General features: G+C 40.8%; 2 protein-coding genes across 7 annotated transcripts in view; one reads left to right on the top strand and one right to left on the bottom strand.

The window, feature by feature from the left end:
• LOC106806257 overlaps positions 1–2363 on the top strand; it is a 15603-nt gene extending 13240 nt beyond the window's left edge. For all 5 annotated transcript variants that reach the window (XM_014808132.1, XM_014808129.1, XM_014808130.1 and 2 more), the window contains one exon: positions 189–2363. In XM_014808132.1, coding sequence (XP_014663618.1) covers positions 265–1458 — 1194 coding nt within the window. In that variant the 5' untranslated portion in view covers positions 189–264 and the 3' untranslated portion in view covers positions 1459–2363. The remainder of the gene's footprint in view (positions 1–188) is intronic.
• Positions 2364–4639: 2276 nt separating this feature from the next.
• LOC106806259 (serine/threonine-protein kinase CDL1-like) overlaps positions 4640–15760 on the bottom strand; it is an 18649-nt gene continuing 7528 nt past the window's right edge. For both annotated transcript variants that reach the window (XM_014808136.1, XM_014808137.1), the window contains 11 exons: positions 11631–11720; positions 11284–11418; positions 9813–10196; positions 9326–9528; positions 8982–9052; positions 8716–8833; positions 7865–7980; positions 7274–7420; positions 6835–6943; positions 5648–5812; positions 4640–5009 (listed from right to left, as the gene is read on the bottom strand). In XM_014808136.1, the coding sequence (XP_014663622.1) occupies positions 4962–5009; positions 5648–5812; positions 6835–6943; positions 7274–7420; positions 7865–7980; positions 8716–8833; positions 8982–9052; positions 9326–9528; positions 9813–10196; positions 11284–11418; positions 11631–11720 (1586 nt within the window). In that variant the 3' untranslated portion in view covers positions 4640–4961. The remainder of the gene's footprint in view (positions 5010–5647; positions 5813–6834; positions 6944–7273; positions 7421–7864; positions 7981–8715; positions 8834–8981; positions 9053–9325; positions 9529–9812; positions 10197–11283; positions 11419–11630; positions 11721–15760) is intronic.

Below are 15760 nucleotides of genomic sequence, written 5' to 3' on the forward strand. Positions count from 1 at the left end.
ACTACAGAAGGTGCCAGTTACTGTAGCATTCGTCAACTTTGTATAATCAATGGGCCTATTATGCCTTTAAAGTGCGAGTGTCATAATTTTCTAGAAGTAATGACAATTAACTAAGAAAAACCAAAACTAACTGCGAAAAGACGACGTTTTTATAATTTATATCATGCCGTTTTCATTCATGCATACAGGCAGTGGCAGTCGATTAGACACAAAGTGGAACTCGAGGCAGGCATCCAGTACTAACTTTCGTCAGTCTACCCTCCTATGGCTATGATGATGGCACTGGATCCTATCGGTGGTTCATCCGTCTACTACCGATGCACGGCATGCTGGGAGTGTTTCTTCACAGTGAACGACTTTAGTGTTCATGCGCAGACCGCCCACTGCAAGCTGCTCATCTGTGAAGGCCACAACTCTGCCCTTGATGAACAGAACCAGCATCCTTGCGAGCGTTCAGTCGACTATTCGGTGCTCGTGCAACCGAAGTTGGAGCCAGTGTCCGATGCTGTGGATGAGTATATAGAGCTGCAGTATGATTCTGACATGGCAGGTGGAACGGCAGTTGATCATGGCGAATCTCTAGGTATCGTTGAAGGTCGCAGCAATGACGAGCATGTGATGAACTGGCTACAGATGCTGTCCGGAGAGGGGACATCGTTTCAAGCCCCACCGTCGCTGCCGCCGCACGAGGAGGAGGAGACTGAGCACGTTGAAGCTAGTGATATGAATCCGAGCTTGGATGCGGCCATGGTGAATATAGTGATTCCACGTCCACAGCCATTGTCATTGAAAAGGAGGCGAAAGAGAAAGGTCGTATTCACACGCCATAAAGGAATATCTCACTCGAACCGAGCTAATAGCTCAATGTTACTTGCAAAGAAGGCAGCAGCAAGAAAAGCAGCAAGAGAAGAACAAAAAGAAGCTGCTAGAAAAACAGCAGAAGAAATAGTAGAGCAAGCAGTGTTTGTTAGACAGGACATACATCCTGCCTTGGATGTGGACACATCCACCTGCAATGGCCCTGATGGCAACGGGCAGTTGAAGAACTGCTCCAGGGGACACCCAGAAAATGAAAGGAAGCCGGGAACATATGGCTGCTCCTTGTGTATTTCTGACAACGTTTATGATGGCATAGAAACGTTGTTTCGTCATCGGTTTGAAGTTCATGGGTGTACAATCCCTCAAAATGTGTTGACTAAATATGAGAAGAAGAAATTACCAAAATCAAAAAGGATTATGTGCAACTTGTGCAGGACAATTCTTAAGAGCATGTCAGGGTTTATGGAACACAAAAAGTCTAAGATGCACTTAGCTGCCATTGCAGGGATAGAAAAGCAGATGCAGCATGCTGAGTCAACCTCACGCTTGAACAAAAATTGGATCTGTGGTGTTTGTGGACAGACGTTTGAGACTAGAAATGTGCTGCAATCTCATCAGTGTCCAATTTCGAAAAATTGACTAAGAGAACGAGATGCAACAGACCAAAGCTTTCCTAAATATTTGATCAGTGATAATTTTTCCACGGATTTTGTACTTTTGTAGATGTTGTAATAATAAGTCTTACACGTTAATAATTGTCTTTATTTTGAGAGACTTCAAATTGGCACCCAAGCTCTGCAATGCAAACACCGAGAGGTGGAGAAATCCGCACATGCGCACAGTGCTCATGCACCAATTAATATACAACATGTATGCGCAACCAATACGTATTGCGTAAAAACCAATGGACTGTTTCAACTGCAGTGCTTTTATTGAATTTTAACAAGCAAGCAATAGTGTCGCCAAATTTATATGAAAACGGTAATGAAATCTAGTGTATTCATTGCTATCTAGCTGCTCTTAGTAAGTGTATGCAAGTACCAAATGGTATTCGTGTTGCTTTCGTTATATGTAGTTGTTACTGTTTGTGTGTCAAAATGTACACGGTGTAATTCCCATGTTTATTCTTGTAGATTGTAACAAGTACTAACAACTATTTGGTTAGTTACTCCAACAAAGACACGCTCACAGGTGTGTCAGAGCACAATGATAGCCTCTCACACTCACATTCATCCCGAGCCAATTTTAATCTTATTTGTGCTAAATCAAGTTGTTTAGTTGAGAGTTGGTGTTCAGTTCACACTCCAAATGTTTGTCAGATTCAAGGCTCTAAAGCTGAGCAAAATAGGTTAGATAATCCATCAACCTTTCATTTTCTGTATTTATTTACTTGTCATGAAAAAGCTTCTTATGAGACCAAATTTATTTGCTGATTGCAGACGTCCTAAGTCTCCCCGTCTCACCGGGAGACTCCCGGTATGACACGCTGCTCCCGGTGCCCCGGAATGAGGTCAGAAGCTCCCGGTTTGTAAAATTTTTCAGCCATATGAAAATTTACATCAGTAAATCAGTAAATTACTAAATTTGCCGTTGTTGTTGATGTACTTTGATTCCAATTTCCAGCGAACAATAAAAGGCGATAAAACGATGATTTTACGTGTATACTTTATAAAAAATGGTGGTGTGCTGCGACAAACACATATCGCAGCCCGCCACAACTTTTTTCATGTTTTTGCGCACTGAGAAAAAACGGCGATGGACCTGGCTCCCTTTCTTGGATTGCTGGGCCAATGCTGGCTCCCTTTCCTGGACTTTCCCAACTTGGGACCTCTGCTGATTGTATGATAATATTTAACACCAGTTTACTCAGCTGTTAGCATATAGTTAGCATCTGGAATTAGGGGTGTAAACCGTATAATTGTTTTTGAACACAATTATTTTGTCTTAGATTATTTTAAAATACAAATGAAACAAATGAAAGTTCGAACGTTTACTAACTTGCTGTTTTTTCTGTTGTCAAATTTCTAGAATGTAAATTTCCAAATCTAATCCAATGCTTTATAGTTTTGAAATTTGCATAGAGACTCATATAGAGCAATATGGCAATTGTTAACACCTTTTCGCATCTTGACGGTTATACAAAGTTAGGGTAGTTTGGCATAAAGAATAAATATGTAGAAATTGGCTTAATCGATTCACCTCAATCTAAAATGGGATTTACCTCAAATGCAAAGAATTCCTTAGTGTAAAAGGATTGTTGGGAAATGCATTGCAAGTAAATTGTAAAAGTAATGGTATGTGTTACGATATACTACACTAGTATCATATATAACACTACAATTGTGATGTTTATATTCTAAAATGTTCTAGGATTAAGACTGCACTAGCACCTCGTACAAAAGTGGAAACTGAATGCAATAAAAATACACACAACAAATCCGGACGTGATGAAATTGTGAGCAACGAGAATAAATGTTTAAATGTGAATAGACTGTTTATTTTTTAATGCGGTATGACAATACATTCTCATCTGATTTGTACCACACCAAGTAAAGTGTGAACTGTTAAGTCCATACAGTTCATTACCCTGAACATTGGGTGCAGTAAATGTCTGCTACTGTCATTTCTTCTCAAGACACTAAGAATACTATATAACATTATACTGTTAATACTTGTTGTTCAGTTGGCTTTCAGTATTTTAGTATCCCTCATGGTAATCAAATCATGAGTGAAGGGTGCTAGTTTGGCGTAGGCATATATCGAATTTATTCTTTCTGATTTTACTATCACAGTAATAATTTCCTATCGATCAATCGAAATGAATTTCGTGGCACTCTTAAAACTTAAGGTTACGAAAATATGCAAAACTCTAATAATACTGACAATTTCCATCATCACCTGACAAACCTCTACAAATGTAAAACATATATTGCATAACTATCACAATTTGTCGGTAGCATTCTAAAACCAGACAACCACAGCCACCAATCATAATACCATATACAAATATTGACTATAATTATGCCAAAATTCCACCCTCCCGAATTTCATATTTGCCTATGATGAGCTATAAATTCTTTTCAGTGTGATTAAATGAGACTATATTACTATCCAATACAGGTATTTGCTAAACTTCAAAAAAGCGATTTGCTATTATTATCACAATAGAACCTTGGAAGACAATAAAACATGACAAGAATGGATTATATAAGGTATACACTGGGTCTAGGACAAATTCCCCCCAGGCATTCACTTCCCCACCCCAGTCAATGCTGCTGGACAATTACCCCCTCCCCACAAACAACCACTGCAGATAATTACACATCAGGACAATAATCCCTGGATAAACCACCCATGCCATTTATCCCCCCCCCCTCAGATAATGAAAAAAAATATAATCATAATATATTATATCATAATCCCCCCCCTCCCGTGGGCAATTCGCCATTGACCATGTAACCGTAGTATCTAAATTCCTCTGGTGGGCCAGCTGCCCCTCCCCCCCCGCCCCTCTATAGCCACAACCATATTTATTCATAATTGTTTTGAATGAAAATATCAAGGGATTTGGTGGCAGGTGTATTCACATTTGGGTTCAACACAACAATCAAAAGGTAAATAATGAAAGTACTAGATAATGAATAACAAATAATTTCAAGCAAGCTATTGTCCAGGAAGCAAATGGAATGTGGTTATTGTATGGAGGTGGGGGGAATAATTTCCTAGGTGATTGTCTGGGGGGGGGGGTAATTGTCCAGGGGGTACTCGTCCTGATACGTACAATACTATCAGGAGTGAATAATAATAGTAATAACAGCAATAGTAATAATAATAATCTATTATTATTAACTCCTGATATTATACATAAAGCCAAACCTGTGTTAGCAGTCACAAATTTTGTTAGTTGTGAGTAAAAGACACTTTGTGTTTCAATGGATTGAAATTACTACAGTAAACCCACCTCGATATAATGGAACCTGTCTATAAAGGAAACTGAGCCCTCGTGTGATCCTCATATTCATGTTTGACTGTATATAAATGAAAAATACATGACAAGAACACTCATGTTATCCTCCATGAGAACATTATCAGCGTGCCAATAAAATCTGCTGGGAAGCATTAGCTGTAACATTCATCTTTGCTCAGAGCTCATTGCACTGTCGGCGCATCTTAACCAACTGGTTTTGTACCTACGACAAGAAAACAAAGCAGTATGAGTTTGAGAGAAGGTAATCTCTAACACCTGCTTCACAGAACATGCCATAACTGAAAGTCAGCATATGACAATTTGTATCTAATTAATACCTAATTAATAATAAACCTATAGGTGATGCTGGGATAACAGCATGAACATATATATGTATATACTTTGTGGTTATGCACATATAGAACGGGTGTTGCTATCCCCCGGGCGTGGAGGGAGGTCACGTGATAACGTTGACGATGACGTTCAAAACGTTAACCCTAACGTTAACCCTCACTCCAACACCGCCAACATTAACCTTCACACTAAATATATATGTGTCGCCGCGCTATATATAGGCAGTGTTATCCACAAAAATTAATCTATGGTGTGGGGACAGATATCATGATGCAAAAACCCTAACCCTAACCCTAATCCTAACCCTAACCCTAACCCTAACCCTAACCCTAATCCTAACCCTAACCCTAACCTTAACCCTAATCCTGACCCTAACCCTAATCCTAACACTATTCTAACACTAGTGCTGCCACGTTGCGGTCACCTCCCTCCACGCCCGGGGGATAGCATTACCCATATAGAACCCATGCGTTTATGGTAACAGCAATAAATACAGCATACATATACCTCCTGCATCGGAATTCGTCTTTTTTTGACTTGATGGGTGCAGCACAGACCCAAGTTAATGAACTCTTCAGACAGATACAGCCACATTCTGCTTTGCTCCAAGTGACTGTCTACAATCGTGGTGAAACTATGCCCTTCTTTCTTCAGTGCTTTCACGGCGTCCACCTGCAATTTGTACAAACTTTTTATCTAATTAACTAACGATTGTTATCCAGATTATCGTGACAGATTTTGGCACCAAAAACCCACTCTGGTTTCACACTCAGTCTCTACTAGTTTATTCAGCTCGGTAAAATGCTACGTTAGCATAGTTTTAAACGTGTTTTACCTAGGTCTTTCATTAAACGGGTTGTCAGACACAAACAAACAGACACAATGTTGTCACGCACACAATTGGGTTACTAAATGCAAACAAGACCGTATTAAGAAAGAGAGCGTACAACGGTGAAATGCTGAAACCATGTTGCAGTATTAGTCGAATTAAGAAACTTTGCCCGTTTTATTTTGACGATTTCTTTGCAGTAGTATTGATCAGCTGTCCTATCTTACTCACATAAAACAAACCGCTTGTCCCTACGATGCTCCTACGCTGAGATAATGAGCGGTAAAAATCTGATATTTTTGCCGAAAACCGACTCGAGATCCCGGTTGGCTGCGACTCTCTCTCGCTTTGTGGCCAGTATGTTGCTTCCGGTCGCCACTGTGTAGCGCCATGGTAGCGCTGACTCATTACATCAGTACTACAGAGTTTACTACATCCAGCGTGAGGTGGGCACAGGTGGGGGTCAGTCACTATGGCAATCCATAACAGACGTCATTCATTCCATTTGTCAATCATTGATGGAAACACGCGAGGTTTCCCGAAGCTGGGGGTCTCCCAGATTTTCACCGCTCATCTCAGCGTAGGAGCATCGTAGAGACAAGCGGTTTGTTTTATATGAGTAAGATAGGACAGCTGATCAATAATACCGCAAAGAATCGTCAAAATAAAACGGGCAAAGTTTCTTAATTCGACTAATACTGCAACATTGTTTCAGCATTTCACCGTTGTACGCTCTCCTTCTTAATACGCTCTTGATGCAAATACTAAATACAATTTATGGAACTACCAGCACTGTTATACATAATAACAACTTTTTTCTACCGCAACCAGACTGAGATGGATGAGTGACACATATTTCTCTTACCAGGTAGTCGCTTTTTCGGCTTGCTGGCTCTTGTGCCTGTCTACCAGTCGCTACCTCTAGCATCACCACACCATAACTGTATACATCAACCTCCGCCGAAAGCTCACGACTATAAAAAAAAAACACTGGCACTTGCAAGTGTGACTCAGGGCATCTTTTCTCATCCAGTGTGCAACTCAAATTTTATTGTATGACGTGTATGACTATGTTATGTCAAGTATAAACAGAACCACTCAACTGTCTCTTCTATAGAGGAGGTTTCACTGAGTAACTGCTGTTCTAAAAATCGCAGTGGTGGCCTTTATAGCCATGTGTCCTTTATATATAAATGACAGCTAACTCAGGTTTAGCTGTATATTGAGCTTGTGCTTTTAATTCATTGTTGTGTAAAATGGATGTGCTGTTTTTGATTTGTTTCCCATCATATGGTGCATCATACCGGTCTAAATACTCCCGTGGTAGATATCCAGCACTCCCCATCACCATGCTCACTGTAGCATGGGTAGCATCTCCTTGGGGTGCAGGCTGTGCGAGTCCAAAGTCTCCCAATTTTGGCTCCATGTGCTTATCAAGCAGAATATTCGCGCTGTAATGAGGTTCCTCACAATTTTATCAAAAATAACCTATAAATAACCGACCTGTTAATTATGATACTCTTGCTTTTTATTAAAGGAGCCCTGCATAAAAACGTTGTTTATCTTAACTCTAACAGCATATTATTTGACAATTTGCTTAAATACTTTCCCATGGTGCAGTACACTTACTCATCCTACCAATTGACCTATCTATCTGAACCAGGTAAGCATGTCGACCTTGATATTATTTTTAGGCTGGTGATCCTAGACTAGTCTATACGTGGATTTTCACATGTGCACACAAACTTGTCGACTTTGAGGCATTTCGTTACTGAGCAAGATTTTTAGAATGTTTCTATCACAATGACAAATAACTAGAGCTACTTTAGAATCACTAAACAGCAGGCTGTAGAATAAGAGTGCTCTGCAGTTTGAATCTATACGCACTTACCTACCTTTTCACATTACCGTGTATCAGTGGTGGCTGACTGCAATGCAGGAACAGAATGGCATTTGCTGTTCCCTCCATAATGGCAAGTCTCTGCTGCCACGTTAACACGGCAGTGTAGCCCTGTAATCAACCCAGCCACCATATTAGGCGCGTGTTGGTGTTACATTCAATACCAGGGTTCTCCTCGGGAATTTTAGGAGGCATGTCGGGCAAACATGCAATTCATCCCTAATTGCTAGTTGCAGTCCGTTACGTGTGTCGTAAGTCATTCACCCACACCCAGTACTTCCTCGATCCCTCCCCTCTACCACCTTCTCACTGCCATCTCCACATTCTCCCTTTTTCTACCACCTCCCTTTTCCTCCACATTTGCGCATTCTCTTCTACGTCATTCCATCTCTATCTCCTCCATCCCCTCCTATAACTCCTTCTCAATTTTCTTTCTTCCTCCTCTACCTGCTTCTTCCTCTGCCACCTCCCTCTTGCTCCACCTATTCGCTTTCCTTCACTATCTTCTACTTTCATCCGCTACCTCTTCCGTTCTCCACCTTCGACCCTTCTTCTTCATTCTCTCGCTCCTGCTGACCCTTTCCACCCTTTTCTCCTGCTCTCCTCTACCTCCTCCACTTTCAAAACCTCCCCTCATGCTGCACTTCCTCTGCTCTCCCCGCCCTGCACCCTCCTTACTCTTTGCAATAGTAAACCAAGGTTTACTGTTTGTGACCAATTATCTCACGACAAATTTTTCATGTAGCCAAGTTCCTAGCTCTGACAGATTTTTCTGCGACGAGTATTAATTCATACATCAGGCACCCAAACAGGAGGAGGTAGTCACAGTAGGTGACTGCAACGTACCTTAATGAAGAGAAGTCGATCCAACAGTGAACCATTCGGCATGTACTGATAGACAAGGCACGACTCCGGCCCTCCGATGCTGTACATGCACAGCTGCAGGATATTCTCATGCTGATATCTACACATAAAAACATCTCTACTAATATAGCCTTACTATACTTCATATTTATATTGAGGATTTTACTACTTCTTCAATTTAACTATGTTTTATGTGTGGCAATATTCACTCCTGGCATCACGACATGTTTTTCAAGGGAAGTACTCACCGCGATAGATGACGCAGAACATTGTTAATCTGCTTGCATTCTGCCGCATCATCCACCACAAGGCCCTGTCTCTGCAAGAAATTATTTTTATTGTCACCATAAACCGTAAATGCAAATTTCAATCATGGAAAGTCACAAAGTAACTGAAGGGGTCTTCCAGCAACAATTCCTATACAAGTGTGTCCATTAAATGAGCTAAGAAGCACTCTTCTACCTCAGAAACATCTGCATGTGAACATCTAAAGAGCTGCAGGACATTTAATTTATACAAAACACCTTAAAAGATCTTTACGAAAAACCCCACGTGACATTAACCGACAACAAGACGATGGCGGCGGGCGAACCTTGACGAATCTCTTGACGGCGACGGCAGACGATCGTACGCGCGCTCTGTAGACGATGCCGAACTCTCCATGACCCAGCTCATGATCAGCAGCGAAGCCGGCTGTCGCCTCATACAGCTCATCATATGAAACGTGCTGCGTCCGCATGATCGCGCACGCCACAGACTCCGCCTCCGCACACACTCGCTGCTCTCGCCCGCTGCCTACAGATCACAAAACACTCAATTAAAATTCGTTATACAACATACTCACCATTTTTGCTCATTATACTGCATCCACACGATTCTTTATCATCGTAATGTAACAGTTTACTCACATTACACTCCTCTTATTAGTATTTACTTGTACTAGCAATGCTAAATAATGTATATAGAGTATGGTAAATATTTATGGCAAGTAATGGAGCATCGTAATTCTAATAACATCACTGGAAAATAGAAAAGTAGATAGACTTGATAAAATAATGAAAATGATGAACGTAGCATACCTTGCTGCCCCAAGGTGGTGCTGGTTCTGCCATCCGAGCACGATAACAAACTTCCTTCCATCAGAGCACAATCGCAGCTGTGAACTGCCGACGGCTCCAAGGATCGGTCGCCACATGTGTCAGCGGCGACGGGAAAGCGCTGTGGACCATCCCCCTCAGCGCCGTGGACGTTACACCTGCGCTCCTTCTCCATCGCGAACGCGCTCGCATAGCCAGGGTAGTAGTCGCCCGCTGCTGCCCGCCTCTTCTCGAAAGCAATGCTGTCGTTCCAGCTGTCGTCGAGAGAGGAGGAGCTAGAGCGAGTGATGTTGCAGCTGTCTGACTGCGACCACACGTCAGTGGTTTCGCTGGGCGCGGGCCGTGGTCCAGGTCGTGATGGGTAACCTGCGCACGTGGAAAACCACACATGCCTGCACACCACCACCAACTTATACATTCAGACGGCACGTTAAAATATTGACTTGTTGGCACTTCGTTAGTGAGCACTATGTATAGAATGCATTACCACAATGCTGATTGGTTATATAGCTGCCTGCAAATTACACCAGACGGACGTCATCTGACAATTAGGCCACAGTAGTAGACGAACAACAATATCAATAACAGATCATAATACATGTTATTATATGTCATTACGTAAACTTAACAATATTTATCTTTTATCTTTTATGCTCCAAGTTCCCAAAAACTGTATCTTTGAGGTTATAATAAACTTGTATGCCATATTCTAGAGTAAAATGCGTTTCAAATCAGTTCCATATAGTATTTTATCACACTGAAAACAGCAGCAGCAAGTTTTAAATGATATCTAAAGTAGCTTGCAGTAATGTCATTCAGGATCTATTCAAACGAAGTTCTGCATTCACTGCGCTAGTGTGGGAGTCGAAATAGATGCGGGTGCATGGTGCATGCTGGCCAGCGGCATCAACCAGACAATATGCGGGTAATGGTAAATGCTGATCATATCATGCAAAAACGCACAACATGTATTAATGAATCAGTGTGCCTTTTGTTCCCTGGCACCAAGCCGGTACATAAACAAGTAGATCAACTTGCAGGATTTAGGATTCGGATGTTTACCAGCACAACACTTTTGGCTTTCCTACTTACATATTGATCCACGCCAGCACTTTCGTATGCAGCCGCTGGGTTCCGAACAAAACAATATTGTTAATACAGGTCGCAGCTTTTGATGGTTATAAAATGCAAGGTAATGTCTGAATTTGATTATTGCAGGTTGAGGGATTAATTAACATAAATCTGCAGCATATATGACACCATGTATCTCAACAATTTGGTATTTTTTGCATAATTTTGAGGTGCTAGGACCTGATGCCACTTGAAGTATTAACAAGTAGCTATCGAAACTGATAGCTAATCTTCAGTACCTCTTCGGAATCACCAACCTTGCTGCCACTAATGATCCAGATAAGGTCACTTATATATACATGCAATCACTTATTCAATTTACCTGTGTCCATTTCAAAACATGTGTCTTGTACACCAACTTTACTCGATCCACTGATATTTGGGACAAAGTTGAAACGGACACCAATGTCTTCGTTGTAATAACTAGCACTAGGAGGTGCTGGTGGAGGTGGCAAATCTGCAAATCCACATAAGATTTTTTTACAACCACCACAGAGTTTTAATGAACTGCCTATATTTCATCTACCACAACATATATATCATTGTAATTGCACCCATAGTAATGCCTAATCGGATTTCAACCCCACATCCCACTGCCCGTGGACTAATTCAATCTCAGCCTTTGCTTGTGTGGTACAACGTGGCATATATCTGACATCATATACATACCCGATTCATTCACTGGTTTCCCTCTTGCCTGATGTCCTGGCAGATGTGTGGTACTACCCACATCACACAGCAAACGATACTGAGGTTCAACTGTATACACAAGCATAATACAGCAGATATCAGTGCCTCTTCACCCATACAACATGTAAATTCCCAGTGCATACTACACAATAATACATAGTCTTATGCGATTAAAATGTATGGGGTGTCAGTATACAAACAAGAGGGTGGCAGGTTGTAGAGATGCTAACATTAGCAGAGAGCAGGGATAGGGTCTGAATGCATCAACCGCGCAAGACAAGAGTGGTGAAATATTCTGCTACAGAATGCTAACCCACGTTCGGTTCTTAAACAGTATCGCATACATAGTACCAGGAGCGTATAATGACAAAGCGTATTTGACATTATACGCTCCTGATAGTACATGAGTACATAAACACTGTGATTCATGCTGAAATGCATAATTCATTCTCAACTTTAGCTTCACACTACGTCAGTGTGATGTAGGTAAGAGCTGCAGAACGGACTAACTCTGGACCACTATCAGTGATCAGCTTGACATGTCTCAGAACAACCTGCATGATTACCTTAATTGCTCAGCTCCTCAAGAAATATTGTCATACCATGCTTACCGAGATCTCTCAGGACCCTGGCAGCTCGCAGGTGGATCAATGCCGCACAATTACCCAGAAAAAGATCGATGACCGTTTGTATTTGGCTCTTCATACTGTATGGCGGCATTGAAAAGATTAACTCTATATTTACAAAAGCATGATTAGATGCTGGTTACTCCTTAGTTTATGATAGACATCAGCAAAAATCAAAATAAACATTATTTCTCTTACGACAATAGAACCTGGTATGCTCCTCTGATCTTCATTTCAAAACCTCTCAATACAATACTGGTAAACAACATTTTTCAAATTATCTAATGAATTTCCTGCTCGACAAAGAAACATTTATGGTAAGGCACGCAATACGTAAGCCAATGAAATCACACGAAATACATATAAACAATGAATCAATATTAAAATCAACAGATGGCAAGTTCATTAACAATAGCGACATTTTAACCATTATGTAAGCAATCATAGGGACATCCTTCCTTGCTGAATCTTATCAGAATCTCTGCCATGAAATCCTTTGTCATACGATTTCTGGCCACCTAGAAGGAAATAGTATTTTCAGCTTTACTTCTCACTTCAAAAATACCGATACGGTACTCACAACCTTATGTATGCATATGTTGCTCGCCATGCATTTCAAAACGATGAAGAGAACTCAAGTGTACCTTATCAAATCACGCAAATGTTCAGCAGAACAAGCATGGCCATGACCCGTTAAAACTCACATTGATATTATCATTTGTTACGATGTCAAAATTGACATGCAAATAGAAAAACCCACTCTTATCACATGTTGCACACTAATATTTATAGATTGAATCGTAAAACCTAACAATATCTTGTATTCACTTCACCCCGCCTCGCCTGCCTGCACTTAGATCCATTCACCCAAATCTCTCCCAGAAAGTCAAAACGTTCCATCTAGCAGTCTTCCCGCGCCTTTCCTAAAAATGCCAAATTAAATGATGTCACAGAGTGGCAATTTTTTCTTCTAACTAGGAGCAATGACTACTTGATTTGCAGTACTAGAATCAGACCAAGGAAAGACATTTTTTATATGAATAGAATTTGACTGCGTACCAGTATACAGAAGTCGAGAATCACACACAAGTCTATGCGATGGCAATACAGGTTCTTGCCCCAATAATTAGCATTGTACCTAGCTGACGGCCCATGAACTGAATAAACCAGTCCCCTACTTGGACATAGTATGGTAGCCGTAATATGGTAGCGTATAATGGTAGCAGCAAGTATGAACCACAACTAGCCTCTTCTGTAACAGAAAAATCATTGCGATAATAATCATGGTTTCCTCATTTACAGCCCGATGGCTAGTGAAATAAAAAGTTAAACGTTGACCGCTGTTACTGTAACTGTCCATTAGCAGAGGTTGATGTATTAATTTGTTATGAGTTTTCCTTATTTACACAGTGCCTTGGTCCCTTCTCAATTGTGAGAGTAGCGCTTTGATGCCTTTTAAAATGCTTGGTGCCCATCCATTTTAGAGAAAATTCAGGCAATTTCTCACATGCCCCCAAAAAATTGCCTTGGCCCTCTCGTCACTAATTCGAACAGCCTGGCTTTCAGTGCGGTATCTTACATGTACGTCAGTGTAGGAAAACCTAACATCATGACTAAATGGGAACCCGAGCAATTTTTTGAGACGATATTATTATAATTAAACCAAGAGTGGCTATATCCCGGCAGCGTTCAGGGATAATGAGAATGACGGTCCAGTCCCAACTAACATCAAACTGTTATGCAATCTAACAATCTATCCTATACAGGAGTAGATAAAAGGGAAGGAGTGTGACTCCAATAAACAAAGGGAAATTCGTCATTTACTAAGCCCTTATAAACCTACGATTAACTACGCGTAACGTCATCCAAACTGAGCTCAATCGGACACACGTTACGATTCGACCATCATCGTACCTAAATCGTTCTCAATTAGAACTCGAATCCGGAAATACAGACTAAAACATAACGACACATATCTCCAAACTTTGTCCAGACATCAACCGTAGCAATCGCCTATGATTCAAAACAAAAGGCAAGCTATAAAACGCACACTGTCCACGGCTTATGCGTTCACAGGCGAGGCCTGTGGACTCGACAAGGGAGAATTGTCAATCCGATCTGCTGCTTGATAGCGGATTGGCGTGGCGGCGTGCCGCATGCCGGTATGACATACATGGCAATACCATTGTAGCTGTCTACGGGTCAAAGGTAATCTCGCCGAGTGTTGCGTTGATGCCTAAAGTCACCTGCTAGCCACAGCGCCACTCCCGTGAACCAGCCGTGACAGAATAGTGGTTAGTAGCTGCCATTTTGTCTGAATGCATAGGCATTAGCTATCAGGTTGATATAATGGACAAAGATTGAGAAGAATCGGGTCGTTGTTTATAAGTCAGTAATTTATATTTCGGATTGCGGTGCTAACTTGAAGGAACATTTGGTACGATGCATGGGGGCGATGTACTGTGTAGAGGTGTGCCGATTTGCGGCAGTTGGATGAGTTACGGCCCATAACAATAAAAAAAAAATGTTTAGTTTATCATCCTTGTCATCTAAAGAAAAGTAGATGAGGGAGCGGGTTATTTTTTTTTTTTTTTTTTTATTTCCGGAGACACGAAACAGACACATGGAATTACGTAATACCCGCACGCCATCTACCGGCAAAAATGTTAAATGGCGTCGAGTGAAACGTGAAAAGTGTAGTTCTTGGTAAATTGAAATCGCAGGCATAATTACGGTACGCAAAATGGCCAGCAAGGTAACTTTTATAAAAAGAGACAGGACAGGTATAAAGAAAGATAGTAACTATATAAAAAGTAAGGGTAATAATTTATAATGATTAAATGTACAAGAAGCTAGAGCACCTCCCTAAACGAATGAATGTGGCTTGAAACCGGTGTGTGAATAACCACACCGGTAATTCGAATTAAAAAATAAAAAATAAATTTCGATAGCGGGCGGAAAAAGTGATGCGGGCGGGGATGATAAAACTAACAATCTTTTTTTATGGGCCTATACCGTATAAATCGTATGTGTGCAAATCATCACTTTTAGGCAACCTATATATACGAAGGATGGGCACAGATTCTGTGTACACGCCCTGATGCGCAGCGACTTTCCTTATTCAAGGATTGAATCAACATTTTAATTAATTTGAAACCGCCACGATAGCCATGGCTAAAAAGCGCCAACTCTATCGAGGACAAAAATAACTACTATTAATACCACTGAAAAATTATGTTGTGCTATTTTTATTTTTATTATATGAATGTTATTATTAATTAAAACTAAATTAATTACTAAATTAACCAATTACACAACTATGTTTATTAAGTACTATTAATATACTAATTACCCTAAATGTAAATTATAATTATATTACCTTTAATTATCGAGAGAGGAAGAGGAAACCATCAGGTTAGAGGAGAAGGGGAAGCGTGATGGTTAAGAAGGAGAGAGGAAGCACGTGATGGTTAGAGAAGAGAG

This window comes from Priapulus caudatus, unplaced genomic scaffold, assembly GCF_000485595.1.
Source record: "Priapulus caudatus unplaced genomic scaffold, Priapulus_caudatus-5.0.1 Scaffold150, whole genome shotgun sequence".
In the NCBI taxonomy this organism is placed as follows: Eukaryota; Metazoa; Priapulida; class Priapulimorpha; order Priapulimorphida; family Priapulidae; genus Priapulus; species Priapulus caudatus.